Source organism: Gymnoscopelus braueri (assembly GCF_963280865.1).
Source record: "Gymnoscopelus braueri genome assembly, chromosome: 4".
Lineage (NCBI taxonomy): Eukaryota > Metazoa > Chordata > Actinopteri > Myctophiformes > Myctophidae > Gymnoscopelus > Gymnoscopelus braueri.
The window spans coordinates 27,103,890-27,121,358 of NC_137605.1; the positions used below are offsets into that span (position 1 = coordinate 27,103,890).

The 17,469-nt window shown below is 43.1% G+C and overlaps 1 protein-coding gene across 2 annotated transcripts; it reads left to right on the forward strand.

The window, feature by feature from the left end:
* Positions 1 to 3,556: 3,556 nt before the first annotated feature.
* On the forward strand, positions 3,557 to 17,394 carry phldb3 (pleckstrin homology-like domain, family B, member 3; the record flags this gene model as incomplete). 2 transcript variants are annotated; one of them, XM_080427538.1, is made up of 14 exons in its annotated part: positions 3,557 to 3,703; positions 3,937 to 4,047; positions 4,790 to 4,927; positions 5,799 to 5,927; positions 7,162 to 7,365; positions 9,381 to 9,491; positions 10,772 to 10,873; positions 10,977 to 11,064; positions 11,690 to 11,855; positions 13,107 to 13,194; positions 14,277 to 14,426; positions 14,697 to 14,907; positions 15,116 to 15,201; positions 16,664 to 17,394. In XM_080427538.1, 14 exons carry the CDS (start codon positions 3,557 to 3,559, stop codon positions 16,796 to 16,798), a joined length of 1,866 nt encoding a protein of 621 aa, XP_080283664.1. In that variant the 3' UTR covers positions 16,799 to 17,394. The 2 variants fall into 2 exon arrangements, with proteins under 2 accessions (XP_080283664.1, XP_080283665.1); XM_080427539.1 differs by having other exon boundaries at positions 14,700 to 14,907.
* Between the last annotated feature and the right edge of the window lie 75 nt (positions 17,395 to 17,469).

A 17,469-nucleotide genomic window follows, 5' to 3' on the forward strand; every position in this document is an offset into this window, starting at 1 on the left:
GGTAGTCTACTAGTAGCATGGGGGTTGAGATTTACTGAATGTGCTGTCACTTCTGGGAAGTTATTATATGCTGTAAGTTAACACACACACACACACACACACACACACACACACACACACACACACACACACACACACACACACACACACACACACACACACACACACACACACACACACACACACACACTTGAACTCTGTTTATTCTCTTTCTCTAATCTCCCATGCCACTCCCCTGCTATCTAGACCAATTAGTGTGGGCTCATTAAAACAACATTTTGTCATTTAATCTTCCTCTCCATCACGTTTGCCTCCCTTTGCTGCACGACGTTGCTCTCTTTTTACCTCTGCTATCCAGCCCACTCTTTCTCACTCACCCTTTCTCTTGCACACACACACGCACATATATCATGCACTCATTCATTCATTCTCACTCACTGTCTCACTGACTCTCTCTGTCTCTTGTATGTGCATTGTGTTTGTTTAGCCTTCTGTTTGTTATGCTTGACATGTGCCTATGTTGACATGAAAGCGTGGACTTTACTCGTGAATGCCTCTGGGTTGTACTGGTGATACTGTATCTGCTCTGGACTTTAGCTAGAGGTCAGGTGACAAACACTGGGTTTTACTTCGAAGCTCACAGCTTTTATTGGAAGCATGAGCATCCCATGACATGTGCAAGCATAGAAATCTATGTAGAATAATTTGATGTGGCATTTAATGTAGTTATCATGTAATGTACCAAAGTAATGTACAATATATTGCTATACAACCATATTATTTATCATAGGAAGGGCTTCGTTCTAAAAGCTGTCTATAAACATAAACATTTTTCTGTTCATTTCTCAGTAAGTTCACCCCACTGATCATTACATTCTGTAGTCTATACCGTGACTATTTTAGAAGCACATTTTATATTTGACAAATATAAAATGTGCTTCTAAAATATTTGTTGTGTAGTTTTTATATTGCATAATGTAAACTTTTTTTTAGTTTTTGGGGGGGCTTTTTTATTAGACAGGACAGTAGGCTGACAGGAAATGGGGAGAGAGAAGGGGAGAGACATGCAGCAAAGGCCCCCCCCCCCAAAATTCTTGGAACCGTGGTGCTTTCACGGAACCGGCCGCAAACTGGCCCACGTTTCCACCAGTTTTAAGCAGAACCATTCTAATTGGGGGTGGCATAACTGATTGGTTAGAGAGGAGCGGGAAGAGTCCCCCGTTTGCCCCAGGTTCGATTCCAGGCCTGGCCAGCAATGTGTCGAATATGACCGGTTGAAGTGTCCATTTCACGCCTAGTGCTGCACAATTAAACGAAAAAAGATTGTGATCTCGATTCAGACACCTATGCAATCTCGATTTTCTTTTCATTATAATAATTTAATATTTTTATATTTACAAGAGAATTGTGTGAGAATCGTGATCTCAATTCTTATGGAGGAAAATCGTGATTCACATTTGAGCAAGAATCGTGCAGCACTATTTCACGGGGGAAATTCAATTGTCAATGACAGTTTCCCTTTTCTTTTCTTTTTTGAATGATAATTTTTTGCTTGCTTTTGCCATTGTTTATATCGCATCTGCAACTTCCAACCTATAGAATAGTGACACGCCCACTTTGGTTCCCAGTTCAGGCCAAGAAAAAACAAGTATTTTTTGGTTCCAGTTCCGAACCAACTTTTAGGGTTCAGAACCAATTTTCAGTGGAAACACTCTGAACTGGTTCAAAATTAGGCGGAACCCCTGGTGGAAAATAAAAGGGGCCTCCGTCTCTCTTGATATGTTTTTTTTTTTTTTTCAATCTATTTATTTTTGTTGTAATCATACAATACTGTAGTGTAGGTAGATGACAGTGGGGTCTTGGTTGTCATTGTATTGTTTTATTATTTGCTTGTTCATTGATGCAGTCCTGCTCAGTCTGTTACTTGGTCTGTTTTTTATGTTGCACTAACTCTGCCAAAACAATTCCCCTTCGGGGACTAGTAAAGCTGAAGTCCTCCACACTGCAAAATACTTAATTTTAATGTCACTCTGAGAGTGTAAAGTGTCATTTTGTACCCTCTCAGGGTTTAATTAACACTTATTGTGAACTCTGCCCCCCCCCCCCTGCCTCTGTGTCAGTGTGCCAGCTGGTGGTTGGAACCCCTCACTCAAATACAGTATGTGTGGGTTGTATATTTATCTTGATGCTCCTTCTCCTCCTCTGCCACCCCCTTCTTTCCATGGCCTGTAGCCTAATAAGGTCTGAGGTCTGGATAGAGGAAAAAAGGAAAATAATAAAGATAGAGAGCCTGAGGAGAGGGTGGGAAGGGGTTCGACAATAGGAATCAAGACTATTTTCCCACGTATGTGTGTGTGTGTGTGTGTGTGTGTGTGTGTGTGTCACACACACACACACACACACACACACACACACACACACACACACACACACACACACACACACACACACACACACACACACCGTGGGGAAATAGTCTTGTGTGTGTGTGTAAAAATAGTATATACTGTACAGTGTGACGATAAAGGCCTATAGCTTGAAATATACCCACAACAACATGTACTGTAACACACTTTGATGTTACAGCAATGTGAGAACTGTTTAAGGATATTTGCTCTGGCTAAACCCACTTAAGCGAGGCAGATATAGGATTACACCATGAAGAGTCCTTCAAAGTGCGTTACCCCTTATTTTTACTGCATTAATGCACATTTGTGGGCAAAGTTATGCTGTAGTAGTATTGCGTTGATCAGTCTTGTGGTGTTTATTCACGGTCTCAGTATGATGCACTTAAAAGGCAATGTGAAGAGAGAGAACAGCATTTCCATGCTACAGTATTGAAAAACAACCCCAAACCACCTCCCACATGCTGCGTTCTCCCCTTTCTTCAACCATTACTTCCCATTTTCCTCTCAAGGTGTTTTTTTCTATCATCATCATTATCAGCCCAGTTTCTGTGATCCTGGAGGGATTTCAGTGGTTGGTGCTGTAGGGCTTGTTATTACTCTAGCTGTGATATCCCCTCTGTGATCTGTCACCTGATCCCTTGCACGCCTCCAACCAGCCACTGGATTAGATTACCACAATATTTAGTCAAGTCATGCCAGCAGAGGCCCCCCTAAACTGTACCTCTCATTAACCCATGAAGGCCTGAGGTTGCAATTCTACAAAATTGTCTTCTAAATCCTAACAGTTTTCTGAAAAACGTACGTTGCTGTGTCAGTGGCGCTCAGACTTTTTCATGTCAAGGACCTAGAAAATTATATGTATTTGCCCCCCCCCCCCCCCCCCATCTGGAAATATTTTGTTCCAGGGACCCCCCAGTGAAGCAAAAATTTGCTTTAAAAATATGTATATTCAAAGATTTGCTAAAATGTTCACTATTTTTCAAAAATAGCAGATCTACAAGCTCACTCGGTGCAGCGCTATGGCCTTGTATATCTGCTATTTTTGAAAAGCCAAAGTATAAAATAATGGTTTAAGTGGTTACACAGATGCGTTCCCGGTTTAATGGGTTAAGTATCCCCCCCCCCCCCCCCCCCTCCTGACCTCAGAAATGCCCCGGCACACTATGGACAGCCCCAGGAGCCAATGGGAACAAGGGCTGAGGCCACCGTGGATCACACAAGTGGCTGGAGGACAGAGTCCGATCTCATCGGGGGCAGAGTCCGACACGGAGAGCAGCAGCACAGAGAGTGTGAAGGTAAGTGGATGACTGCATTCAGGTGATGCTTTTTATGACGCTAATGCAGTCAGCGCTGTCATGTGAAACGCCATGACATTAGCATGTCGTGCCAGTGCATGTTAGCTGCTGTGCAGTACGCCTCAGGGCAAGAAACGCATACAACAGGGATGCCAAATGTTTTGCAACACTCTCCATTCCCCCTTCAATAATCAGCTATTGTTTATTTCTATTTTTTTTATCCACTCAAACAGTCCCGTACCAAACATCTAGTCGTGGGGTCAACAAGGGTCTTGCCATCACCCTCCATGCTCCAACAGCGAATCACAGAGATCAATCAACAGAAGGAGGAAGTAAAGATTGAGGTGAGTTCAGTGGTGGGTTCTACCGTCAGATGCTGTGTACGGCGTACACCTTGAGATTTTTTTTCGTCGCCACCGTACACCTTCAAAATCTGAGACGCTGATACGCTCTGATACGCTAACTGACGACGCTAACTGGCGTTAACGTGCAGTCGTGCACTGTGCTGGCTCAGGCAGCAAAGCGAGAGAGAGTAAAAAAAAACTATTCTGGAACGCTCGCCCCAAAAGTGTTGCCAGATTTTGCGAGAGAAATAAGCAACCAGTTCTATGAAAACAAGCCCAAAAGAAGCAACTTAGGCCACATGAGCACTTAAAACAGACAGACAGAACGAGAGCAAGACAGACATTACAGAGCGAGACACACACGCGCGCGAAGCGCGCGGAAAATTTTCACATGCAATATTTTTGTGGGCCACAAATTTTTTACATTTAATTAATTATAGACGCGCGCATGCCGTGCGTGTGGGAGGCAGGGAATAATCATAGTATACCTTCAAAAAAAAACTAGAACACACCACTGGGTGAGTTGATGAATGAAACTCTGTGTCACCGATGACGGCTCTGGAACAATAATTTGTCATGATGTCTACAGGAACGTGCTTGCTGGCCTTCGGGGGTTTTGCTTCACTTTGCCGCCGTATGCCATTTCAAGATGCCAACATACTCGCAGTGAAAGAGCATAGTCATCTGTTTCTCAGGCACCATTCACTATGATTCACCTCTGTGTTGTCTACTGTCCTCTCAGCTGCAGCTGGAGATCGCCCTGCTCCAAGGGGAGCTGCAGACGGAGAGGAAACAGCTGCACAGACACACACAGCAACTACAGGCGCTGCAGAACGAGGCCAGACATCTTGAGAAGCACAGACACACCGACAGACACAAAGTAAGAGACACGCTCGCATCAGGTATTGTCTGCCTGTCGTGTTTGAAGGCCAGACCGCACCAATGCAACTACTGTAGTCGTAACTGCCATTGGGGATAATGGTTGCATGTTGCAGGGAGTTGCATTGGTGTGGACTTTACATTGGGTCATAGTTGCCACACATGACATGGGAAATGACTTGGCATGCATTGCACACCAACATTTTGTGTGCATGATATACACAATTGTATTTAACCCTTTTGAGTTAGTCACACAGAGGTCAACCATGTCTTTTCTGAGGAATAACTGGCTGAGACGAACAACACATCATTATAATAAGCAGTATTTAGACATGTCCAATTATCCAATTATGTCATATTGCAGTCTTGTACTATTGTATATCGGTGACACCAGAGACCGAATATTCCATAGAAATGTGATGCCATGGAGCCATAATCTCTCTCTATAGCAGAGGCTAGTCTCTTGATCAGCAGCCATTAGTTAGACGAAAGGCTAACTTAGCGTCCAACACATTACAATTGGTGCCTTCAATGAACTAAACTCCTTTAGCTACTTCAGTTATCCAAGGGGGTTTCCTTTATACCTTGATTATGTCCTTTAATGTTTCTTTTGTGGTGGGATGTTTTTATTAGCCTTGTTGTTTAAATATCATCTGGACAACCTCATGATCCCCATCACCTCTATAATAATAATAATAATACAATTTAACATTTATGAAAGAAAAGTGACGGTCCTTCACATAAAACCGAACATGAAATGTAATCAGCAACAGCATTAAAACACGATGACATACAGTATATACAATATAAAGTGCAGCGATTAAAATCTTTTAGGGAGTCAAACTAACTGCGAAAATTGACTGCGACTTTAGGAACGAGAGAGCCTGGAAAAGGAGAGGAGCAGAGTGGAGGAGTTGAGGAGGTGCTTTGAGGAGAAGGAGTCACTGATCCCCAGTCAGCCGGAGAGCCAGAGAGGGCAGCTGGCACTGCAGCTACAGCAGGTGATGGCCTGATCTCACAACAGCCACATACAAATGACTGTATAGCTCCTAGCTTCACTACTGTATATAGACTACAGTACCATGTAGCAACTGGTATTACACATTTTAAACTACTTTATACTTACTGATATCACTCATTATATGCTACTATAATATACAGTACTGTCAGGTGGTTAATTATTTTAGTCATTGCCAAGCTGGTACTGAGGAAGAAAATGAACATCTCAAATTACAGATCATTTATCATTTTAGTTGTGTTGTTGGCAGCTTCACAGAAATTAAATGAAATGAAATACAGAGCCACATCTGCTACTCTGTGAACTGCCTTAAGGACATGGTGATGTGTGTCATGATATACTATATTGACAGTGCTGCAGTATACTATATATACTATATATGTACAGTATATCGTCTGTAACACGCTCTCACACTGTACCTGTGTGTCTTTTAGTGATTTGCTCACTACCTGTTTTACCTGATGTGTCTGAGCTAAGGACACATACAGTAAACAGACTGCTTATTGTACCTGGTGTCTCTCAGAACATAATGATGACAGAGACATGGAACTCGTTTTATGGGTTGCATTTAATGAATGGTTCCATTCCACCCAGGGGCTGTTTGTTGTTCCATGCTCTGTGAAGTCACACATGTACTTTCTAAGGGTATTTGACCAAAACAGGTTTGTGCATTACAGGGCAAAGGGCATACTGTATTATGTAGATGAAAACAAGTGAAAGAGAGAGAGAGCAAATATGCTCCATGCTGGCTGTTGTTAAGCTACTGTTTTAATAATAATAATTTCTCACTCTGTTTTCATGTAAAAAAAAAAAATCTTTGTCTTATCTTTTGTCACTTCTGGGCTTCCAGTGTTATTGTATAGTCTTTGTTTATACTTCCGATGTGAACTTCAGTGATGGAGATAAGCATCGTTTGATTATTGGAATGAAAATGAACTTCTAAACCTCTATGGATTAGCATCCATCAATAATCAAAGTTGTACTCTTTACTTAAAGTCCATTAGAATTACCTTGCTTTTACCAGTGATACATTATTTTCTTATAAACAGTAATGGCACCAAAAAAATCCTACTTTTCAAAGCATATGACAAAAAAGCTAACACTTCCCAGAAGCTTCCCCTACTTTTAACTTTTGGCTCGTCCAAAACTGAATCATTGTTTGCCAAGAAGATCTTCCAATCTTCAAGCGTTAAGACTAATCAGTCTAATTTGTGCAGGAGAAAGAGAAGATGGAGGCTGCAGGTCGGGCTTTTGAGGACTGGGAGTTCCGTGTCTTGGAGCAAGAGAGCGGCATAGACGAAGGAGAGGAGCAGAATGAGGAGAAGGAGGACCGAGGGATGGAAGTGAGGAAAGAGCGAGTGGGCGAGAGAGAGCTGGAGCGGGAGATCTCAAGTCAGCAGCATGCTATCGGCACCGCACAGGTAAGCAGTTAAAACTCAGAGAATTTCACAGCTGCTCCAGACTTGTTTTACAAGCTTATCTACGTTGTCATGTGCTGTTAGTCACTGTTTACTGTGGTTGGCCAGCACCCAGCACGGGATTAACTGCTGCTCAGTCCATTGAGTGTATTAGTGTGAAATAGGGCTTTGCGCACACGCACACACACACACACACACACACACACACACACAATCACACAAATGTTCTCTTTATCTCTCTTTCTGTCTCTTTCTGTCTCTGTCTCTTTCTTTTTCTTTTACTCTCACTGTAAAACAAAGTATTTTCATTCTAGTAGAATGATGTGCCTCCACTTGATATGTTGTCAGTATTTAAGCATTATTAATTCATGCAAACATACACGCATGCACGTGCGCACACGCCGCTCTTTGTTTCCACAGCCGTCAGTGCGTGTTTGAGGGACCGTCCCTCACATTCCCCCCCCCCCTCCACCACCACCACCAAACAAACACTGACATGAGCGTGAACTCTTCTCTCCTCGCACTCACCCTGTCGTTGTTAATGACATTAGAGGCAGCCCTGAGAACCACATAAAGGGGAATGATGAAAGAGAAGAACAGGAAGGTGGGGTGGGATTGGTTACAGGTGAGGAAGACGGAGAGACGAGGAACGATGGAGAATGACTGGTTTGAAACAGGAATTACTAGCAAAGTTCAGGGCTCGTCCATCAACTAAGAACTGAAAGAAAGGCAAGTGGGAGAGGAGTTTTCACAGGGTGACTGACGTGGTGATTTGAAGAGGGCTTTACTGCAGGGTGACCATGTTCAAAGATTGAGAAATGCTTATTGTGTTCTGGTGCACATTGTTGGTTTTCTATAACTGGTTAGATTATTAGATTAGGATTAGAAGGGCACTCAGGTAGCGCAGGGTTAAAGTACCTGCCCGCCACCACCGCGGAGTCTAGGGGTTTGAATCCACCGTGGTGCTTCAGGCTTTCCCAAGCGTCTGTATACAAACTTAATTGGCCCGTGTTCGGGGGAGGGAGGCCGGGCGGGGAGAGAGAGTGATCTTTGTCACTGCACATGGTCCTATTGGCTCAGGCTGGGGCAGCACCTGTCAGTGGGGAATGTTGAGCAGGACAGGGAATGTTGAGCAGGAGGCGTAGGATGGAGGCGTTAGCTCCTCCCGGTGGGGGTTCCTCAGTGGCACGTGAGCCAGTAGGTTACAGCAGTGGCAACACAGAAAGATGTGGTGAGGAATTAATTGGCGACTAAATTGAAGAGGAAAAAAAAGAAGAAATAATTAGACGGTTATTGGCTTAAAGTCCCTCAAAGTAAATGACTGAGCTTTTTATCCCTGCAGTGATATTCTATGACACCTGACCAAAAGATTTACAAAAGAGTCTATTGTGTGGCAGTGAAGATTTTTTTTCACACGTGTCATATTTTGTAGACGGTAATGATAGCAAGGGCTGCATTTCCATCAAAATCCATAATCATAAACTATTAACGCGAATACACACGGAATGAAATGGATTCCAGATTGTGTCTCTTATGGTTTGAGAAGCGAGGAAGACTGCAGAGAGAATGAGCACTGAAGAGATGGGATCGTAGGAGGAGTTCAGGGAGAGTTTACTCAGCTGCACTGAAACCTCACTGGAGTTGACAGTTCATTTCTATACCTCTCTCTGTCTCTTTCTATCTATGACACATTTGCTGTGTCCCAAAGACGGCACAACATTTAGCCTTGCTCTCATATATCCCTCTCATGCCTCACTTTAACTTGTAAATGGTTGTTTGATTTGCATTGTTCCTCCCCAAACGGACTGAGTTGCAATGACGCACTGCATCTATTCACTCATCACTGTCGTGTGATATTGTGTGCAGGAAAGTCTTGTTTACCTAATATTACAGCACATCATTATAGGCTATATTACATAACCTTGGCCCTAACAGCTAAAATGTCTGCTGTGGTAATGCATCTTTTGAATAGAATACATGGCATTGTGTGCCGAGGGAATAATTTCCCTGATTTTCAGGAACGAGTCCAGCAGTTGGAGCGGCAGCTAAAAGAAATGGAGAGAGAGAAGGAGAGGGAGCTAAACGCATTGAGGAAAGAGAAGAGAGACTTGCTCCATACAACTCAAAAGGTAGGCATAAAAGAAGTTTTACTGAGCTTCAGCATGCTAAACATCTTCTTTTGTATTTAACTCTATTCCCTCTTTGCCATGTCTCTGTCACCAATCGGCTGTCTGTTGAAATTTCTGTCAATTCCATTTATTCAGCAAACTATTCACTAATTTATTGGTTTATTTGTTCAATATTTTCCATAGCCTCATCAGAATCTGAATCAGAATCAGTTTTATTGTTTGTCATTTGATAAATTTAGCTTTTATGTCACCATCTGTAACCTAATTTATTTTATGTTTAGTGGTCCAAAGTGTGTGGTTATAAGATGCTAATTGAACTGTGGTGGGGGTTTGTGGTGCAACCAATGGTATGCCTTTGATAAGAATTATGACAGCACCAGTTAAAACAAGGGGAGGAGACGGGGACAGGGAAGGAGCAGAGAGAGAGAGAGGGAAAGAGAGAGAGAGAGAGAGAGAGAGAGAGAGAGAGAGAGAGAGAGAGAACCTCAAGCTAGAGGGAGGGAGAGAGGGAGGAGTAAGAGATATGAGGGACGAAGGGTGACTGTCTGCTTGTGTATGGCAGAGAGGGATAGAAGCTGGGAAGAAGTTTTAAATCCATGCAACAGCAAAAAAGCAACGGTAAGCTCAAAACCGAATCAATTTATGGGCCTCTGTAGTTTGTGTTGTCAGGATTTCACTGAGCGGTTCTAGATTAGGGAATGATAACATACAGAGCTGGAGGGAGGGCAGAAGGGAGTGGCAGCTTAGAGGAGGAGAGAGGGCAGGCAGTGGGTCTGACTGTACAACCGGCTCTGTGTGACTACAGTGTGACTGTAGCGTACTGGTGCTGGATGATTATCGTGAGAACCTGCTGTATCGGAGGGAAGCTATGCTGAATACTCCTTCGTAGAGGCCAGTGCTGGCATGTAATAGAGAGACAGACGAGAGTTAAATAATGGCACATGTGCTGACTGAATTGCTCATGTGTTCGTGAGTCAGGGAGGGAGGGAAGGAAGCAAAGATAGTGAAAGAACGATAATTCTTTAACTCATTAGGGCGAAGCTTGGAAGTGGAGACAAGATTCCATTCTTAGTCATATAGGATATGTCTGTTGCTGTCGTCTTTGCTTCTCGCTGAGTATTTGTTACAGCTAAACATTGACCCCAGCTTTGTAGCATGTCAAACAGTCCATTGGTGTTTTTCATTTTTAGCCCGATTCATGACAGTTTAAAACTGTTTTTGTTGTTGTTTTACAGCAGAGTTTTTAAAGCTGAGTCTGACTTTGGTCACTCTTCTATCAGATTTTAAAAGGAAAGAAGCCACTCACCGATTGGTCAAACATCACAGGTTCCGCCCCCTGCATGATGTCACTTTCTCCGCCGACCATTCACAGTTCACCTCAGGTATGCTTTGCATCTCCACAGATACTGCATATTTGTATGAGATTTGACATCACTGCATTAATTTATGCTCATGTTTCACAACAATCTGCTACCATTATGCCAGGAACCATGCAAAGAATCTGCAAGTTTACCCCGAAGACGGAGCTCACACCGCCACAACAAACTCACTGATAGGCCGCTTTCAGTACAAGGTGAGCTGCAATTGGCCTTCAATTATTAGTTGCTTTTTTGAGTTAAGTTATTAAACCAGGAGCACTGGGACCTGCAACAATGGGCCTTTCTCTTTCCATTCTTACCATTTTGTCCGTCTGTTTGTTCAGCTCCCTCCCTTTTCGTTGGAGTCGAAGGTGTGTCATGACTCACGTTATTGCTGTGCTATAAGCAAGACTTACCTGTATAGACCGGATGAGCGAGTAGAGTTTCTGTATATTGGGTTGACTGCTGTGACTCAAACTCCTTCTATGACATCTGTTTCTCAAACACATTGAACCAGAATATCAGGGTAGTTAGATCTGTCAAGTCGTGTGTGTGTGAGTGAGTCAGTCAGTCAGTCAGTCAGTCAGTCAGTTTACTTTCCATATGCGTGCTATTGCCAAAAATCATCTTTATTACCTAGACTATAATTCTAGATTGACGATTTTATGTAATGAGTATGTAGATTGCAGATGCTCTACTACCCCTTGTGTGATTCCTCCCTACAAATTCTCCCATCCTAGTGTCTCATTGCTTTGCTTACCTCGTGCCACCTTATGTAACACAATTTGCACTTTAATGCGTATTGTCCTTGTGTGTTTCGCTGTCCTCTTTCTCATGCAGGGCTGGTGAGGACAGAGCCAGACAGCCAGAGCCCAGAGGCCTTTGCCTCCCCCCTCACGTCCCACAGACTGAGCAATGGACACAGCAATGGGCACCGACCTGGGCATAGCAATGGCAGCGGGCTCCTCACGCCGTGCAACAGCGCCAGCAGCTCTCGCACTGCCAGGTCAGTTGTGTAGTTCTTTTGATGGATGCAATTTTCAAAGGAAAGGGAATGTTACTGATACATTCTACTTTAAACGCTGGAGAGTCTTTGGGGATGTGAATGGTTTCTAAAAGCGATATAAAGTTGATTGAAAAATCGAATCATTTGTATCTCAGGATCCACATGCACGGCATGGCTCCAGTGTGGTACTTGGACTTCATATGTCCGGTCTGTGATGTCACAAGTGAACAATGTTTTGCGTTGATGAAGCCCTGCATGGGGGAAACGTTCACTTGTGGTTAAAATAAAAAAGACGAGAGAGCAGTTTATTGTGTGCGGACATTCCTTTTTTCTTCACTTGATTATTTTCACTGTGTTTAAAGAACTAACACCGTGTTTAAACCTACCAATTTCATTTAATTGGCCAAGCTTCACATGACGCAGTGCTCTGATCATCAGCGCTACTAGATTTTCAGTCGCAAAGCCTGAAAATATGTGCATATGACATTTTTACAAACACACGTTCAAGTGACCAGCCTATGGCGTCAGTCATCTTATGTCGTACGGTATATGATTACAAATTTGGGCCGAGCCCCTTGACGTCCATTATAAAATTTAAGTTCAATATTTTTTAAAGTATAAAACAGGAAAAGAAATTAGTGGAGGTACTTCTGGCTTACTGGCAGTGTGCACAAGAAATCTAGGGCTGATATGTCCAGCGGTTTGCAAAATTTGCTCCGGACACACACACACACACACACACACACACACACACACACACACACACACACACACACTTCCTGCAGAGGCACGCCATTAATTAAAACAAATTATTTAAAAAACTGAATTTTGGGGAAATTAAATGGTTATATTACTTTTGATGGCAGTTCTCTATCGAAAAATAAGTAGCAAGACAATTCTTTTGCATATTAGCAGAATCTGTTTTGTTTGTAATTGTTTATATTCTATTAGTGTGATTAGTGTGAAGAGTGAATGGAATCATTGCTTCTGCTTCCACTCTCACAGAGCACAGACACAACAGATAAATATGATCAATAATGTTTGGACTTAAATCATGACTAGGTAGGCCAAGCTCAACATCGCTTTAAAGAATATTGTACAATATATTTTATTGTCATGCTAGCAATACTTTTGGCGATAGTCAGCTGTGGATGCCACGATATCTCATGCTGGAATTATTATAATAGCTGCACTGTTGTTGCACCTTCCTCTTTTCTCCCCCTCCTCCTCTTCCTTCTCCCCTCCCCGCAGCCCGTGTCTGGGACTGCTGGACCTGGTGGAGATAGAGAAGAGGCTGAGGGAGGCCAAGGCGGAGAGAGAGAGGCTGCTCAGAGAGAGGGTGAGTCACCTGCAGCAACACTGACAGACATTCCTAATCGCCACCGACACACCGCATTAGTTATGGCTGTCTGGCCGCTGACGGACACCCACGCAACTCACACATGACCGGACCAAGTAAACAGCCAGCAAGCAGATGGCTGAACGCCTTCTAATGCATGTATTCATTATGGGCCACAAATCAAGACGGCAAATGTTCAGCCATATGCTTGTGATTTGGCTCTGTGGATGAAGCTTTGTGTTAGTTAGTTCACTTAGTTCACTGCCAGGTCCTTCACGATTAGATTTGTGTTAAGGTTGTTTTTCAAGTCAGCTTTACAACAATTTAGTCTCTTTTTTTTGGTTTTAGGAAAATGGTAAATAAATCAACTGAATTAATCAACTTGTGTGAAATAATGGGTTTTTAAGATGGCCTCTACAAAACAAGATTCTGTCTACAAATGAAGTAAGCATAAAATGGCAGCCATGTGAATATAGTCATTAACACCTTTACCGCCGGGCCCGTAGTTCTACGGGCCGTTAAATCCAACGGTTAAGCGCCGAGCCCGTAGTCCTACGGGCTGCGGTCTTTTCGCGCATGCGCGGTCCGGGTGCACTTTCGGAATTTTTTTGATCCACTTCCGTTTCCGGTTTGATGACAGGAAATAGAATTATTTGGGATCCGGTTTCGACGATCACGCCCGCTCCCATTCTACAGACGAAACTGAAACTCAATTCTCTTCCTGTAGTTTTTTCTCCTCGCATTTCACTGTTTAACGTAATCCGCTCTAACTACAGTCATGGAAGTCCGTTTGACACGCGGTCTTCACTGGGAGATACAGGGAGATCTCGCGGATGTAAACAGACCGTTCACGGCTCAATCTTAAGGATTTTAACAAGATCTATGGCGACATGAAAAAAACAAAAAAACAACAAAAACACCTTGGCACTGGTGAGTACATTATGAGATTAACCTCTGGCGGTGGATGTGTTAACAGATCTCTGTATGGACGCACATTTTTTCCTGTTCCTGGATGCAAACCTTGAGGGGGTATGTAAAAATATCTCATCCTCATTCAATAGTGTGTGTGTGTGCGTGTGCAGGAAGAGCGGCGGCGTTTGTTGGTGGAGGAGAGACGGCAGAGAGAGCTCAGCTCTCCCAGGACAGAGCCATTACAGCCAGAGACACCACCGAGGACAGGCCCTGACCCACAGGAGCAACCAAACCCCACTTCAGTCCCCACCACCCCAGAGGTGACCAACTACAGTACCAAGTATCAGCCGCAAGTCAGACAGAGGCTAGTTACTACGCTTGTAGATTTAATAGCCATTATTTTTTTCTATCCATCCATCTGATTAGAGCAACATGGCGTTGACTAAAGCCTGAGTTATACGGGTATCGCTCACCAAAAACAGCTGATATACAAGCTCACAAGTATGCAACTAAGTATAAATCAGGCTTAAAGCACACATGGAACGGAGTGGACACTCATCTTGTGTGTGTGTGTGTGTGTGTGTGTTCAGCAGCACAGCCTCCCCCTCTTCCTCTCTCCAAACTTTGACCTCCGGACTCATGTGGAGTCGCTGGGTCATGGGGTGGCTGGGTGCATGGGTCTGCGCATGACCCCACGGCGCTGTGCCGGCTTTCTGACCAAACGAGGGGGCAGGGTGAAGACCTGGAGGAGGAGATGGTTCCTGTTTGACATGGACCACCGGCGACTAGCGTACTACACAGGTCAGAGAAGCCCGAATGTATTAGTTGCGCTCCAGTTTCACGAAAATAGCAGATCTACAAGCGCACAATACGTTGTGATCGACTAAAATCAAATGAAGTCTTCTTGTGTAGTTCAGTCACTCAAGATGAATGAAGCCATTGCAAATCACAATTTTGTAGTCAGTCTATATTTACCACATACTGTACTCTCTCTGTTCTCATGCTGCAGACTGTGATGAGAGGAAACTGAAGGGGGTGATATACTTCCAGGCAATAGAGGAAGTGTACTATGACCATCTACGTACAGCCACGACGGTGAGTAAATGGGAACAAATAACGATGTGTCAGCTTAGGTAATTATGATCATTATAAACCTCCTCTGCCCTTGCAGAAGGTTTTCTTTTCTGTTATTATCAAACTCATGTTGAAATTATTTCAAAGTGAAAGAGATGGTCTCTCTTATAAGTGAGCAGTTATAAGTGAGACTGCATGAAAAGATGTTCATGCTTTATTTAGACAGGATTTGTATAGGGTCATAACCCCTGATCCTGCTGGTCAGCAATCTGACCAGCAGGATTTCCATTTTCCCCTTTTGAGTATTTATGTAGGGATTTTGGTCTTTGCTCTTATATTTTGCTTAAGGATGCACAATATGTCGGTCATCATATAGGTAACGGACAATAATAATTGCTTTAAAATGTATTATCAGCATTGGATAGCTGTAAAAACAATGCCATATATGGGTGGACCTAGCCAGTATGGCGCAGTGGTAAGGTTCTTGCCCACCACCGTGGAGACTAGGGGTTCCGGATTCCTAGAGGAATCCTCTAGGCACCTCCGACTTGGTCAGACATCCATATGAACCCAGTTGGCCGTGTTCACATGAGCGAGAAATTGCTTGTTTTAACCTACCTACAGCAAAATGTGTCTGTGATGTGGAATAATTTTATTCTCTGAAAGTGACAACTCTACATATCCATGTTATGTTTAGAAGAGAATAATCGCAAAAGCATATTGCGATCATATCTGAGATACCGCACTTGTATATCGCAACTCGTTTAAAATCCGGCTCTTGGGAACAGAGTGTAGTGTTTAGTAGGCTTAATAAAGCAGGTCATAACAAAGCTGTGTTATTCTTAATTTTTTTTATCTGCAGCCGCACCCAACATCACAATTACAGTATAACAGGTGTATGGCACCTGTTGAAAAACGAACTTGCAGGCTTATCAAAGACCCTAACTGCCCCAATCACAGTTTTAGATGCTCCCATTTGACAAGTGGCTTCACAACCACAAGGCCACTGGCAATAGGCTGTGAAATAGCTACCGTACTTCACCCGGAAAATCTGATTCGTATTTTTTTTTAAGAGCAGACCAGGAACAAGAACAATAATACACTTTGGAAATGCTACCCCCCCCCCCCCCATCTGCCTGTGTGTAGAGGCATCCTGCATGTAGAAGCATCTACACACATAAACTGCACATTACACAGTACTGCTATTCTTTATAATACTTTATAATAAAATGACTTTTTGGGGTTATCCTTTTAGCTCAAGTGTATGACTGTACCCGTACTGTGTGCATTTTTAATAAAGTATTCGATCAATCAATCAAACAATTACTTCTTTGTTAATGTTATTGCTGCTACAATGTTGAAGAACCAAGACCAAATAAGTTTAACAATCGGATATCGGCCAAAATCTCAATATGGACCATCCCTACTTTTAATGTGATTTGAAATTTGCAAAACCTTTTACTTGGTGTTTCTTTCCTCCCAGTCTCCAAGGCCCAGTCTGACATTCTGTGTGAAGACGTACGAACGCCTCTTCTTCCTCGTGGCTCCCAGTGCCGAAGCCATGAGGATCTGGATGGACGTCATTGTCACGGCAACAGACGAGCACAGTCGTTACTGACCTCAACTCTGTGAGCCATGATCGGAGCTACTGACCTGGCAACATACTGTATACAATTGTTTACCATATCCAAGGGAACAGTTTGCTAGTTAATGCTGCAAATCTCTGACCCAACTCAGAAGCCACTTTGAACCCAGGATTATGAGACCTTGCTCGGCCTGCATAAGACTTTTTTATGTGAGGTGGGTAGAAATGCCAAATGGTCAAAATGGAAGAGGATTCCTAGGTGCTCTGGCAGAATCAAGGGCACTGTTTTCCTGTAATGGCGCTCCAGGGCTTGCACAAGGACACTACTGAACTGCTATATACTGTACCAGTATCGGCTTTTGATTTGCCAGTTTGGCTGACTGGGTGTCATTGTCCTTTGGAGATTTTACTGTGTGGAACTTTATCTCCCCTTTGTGGTCACAGTCAAGTATTACAGGACAAGTGTACAGGACAGCAGGACGTCTATTTTCTTCAGATACAGTAACAAACACTGTGCATTCAATTTTCATATTTAACTTATTTGGAGATGTATATGAATGTGATGTATATTTGAATGAAAACATACACTGTTATGACTGCACTATTAAAAGTATATTCATACACTTTAATTCATTCATTTCTTCTGTGCTGTATACAGTACGACTAGATTATTGGCCTGCTTACAGTACACCTCCTTCCCTCAC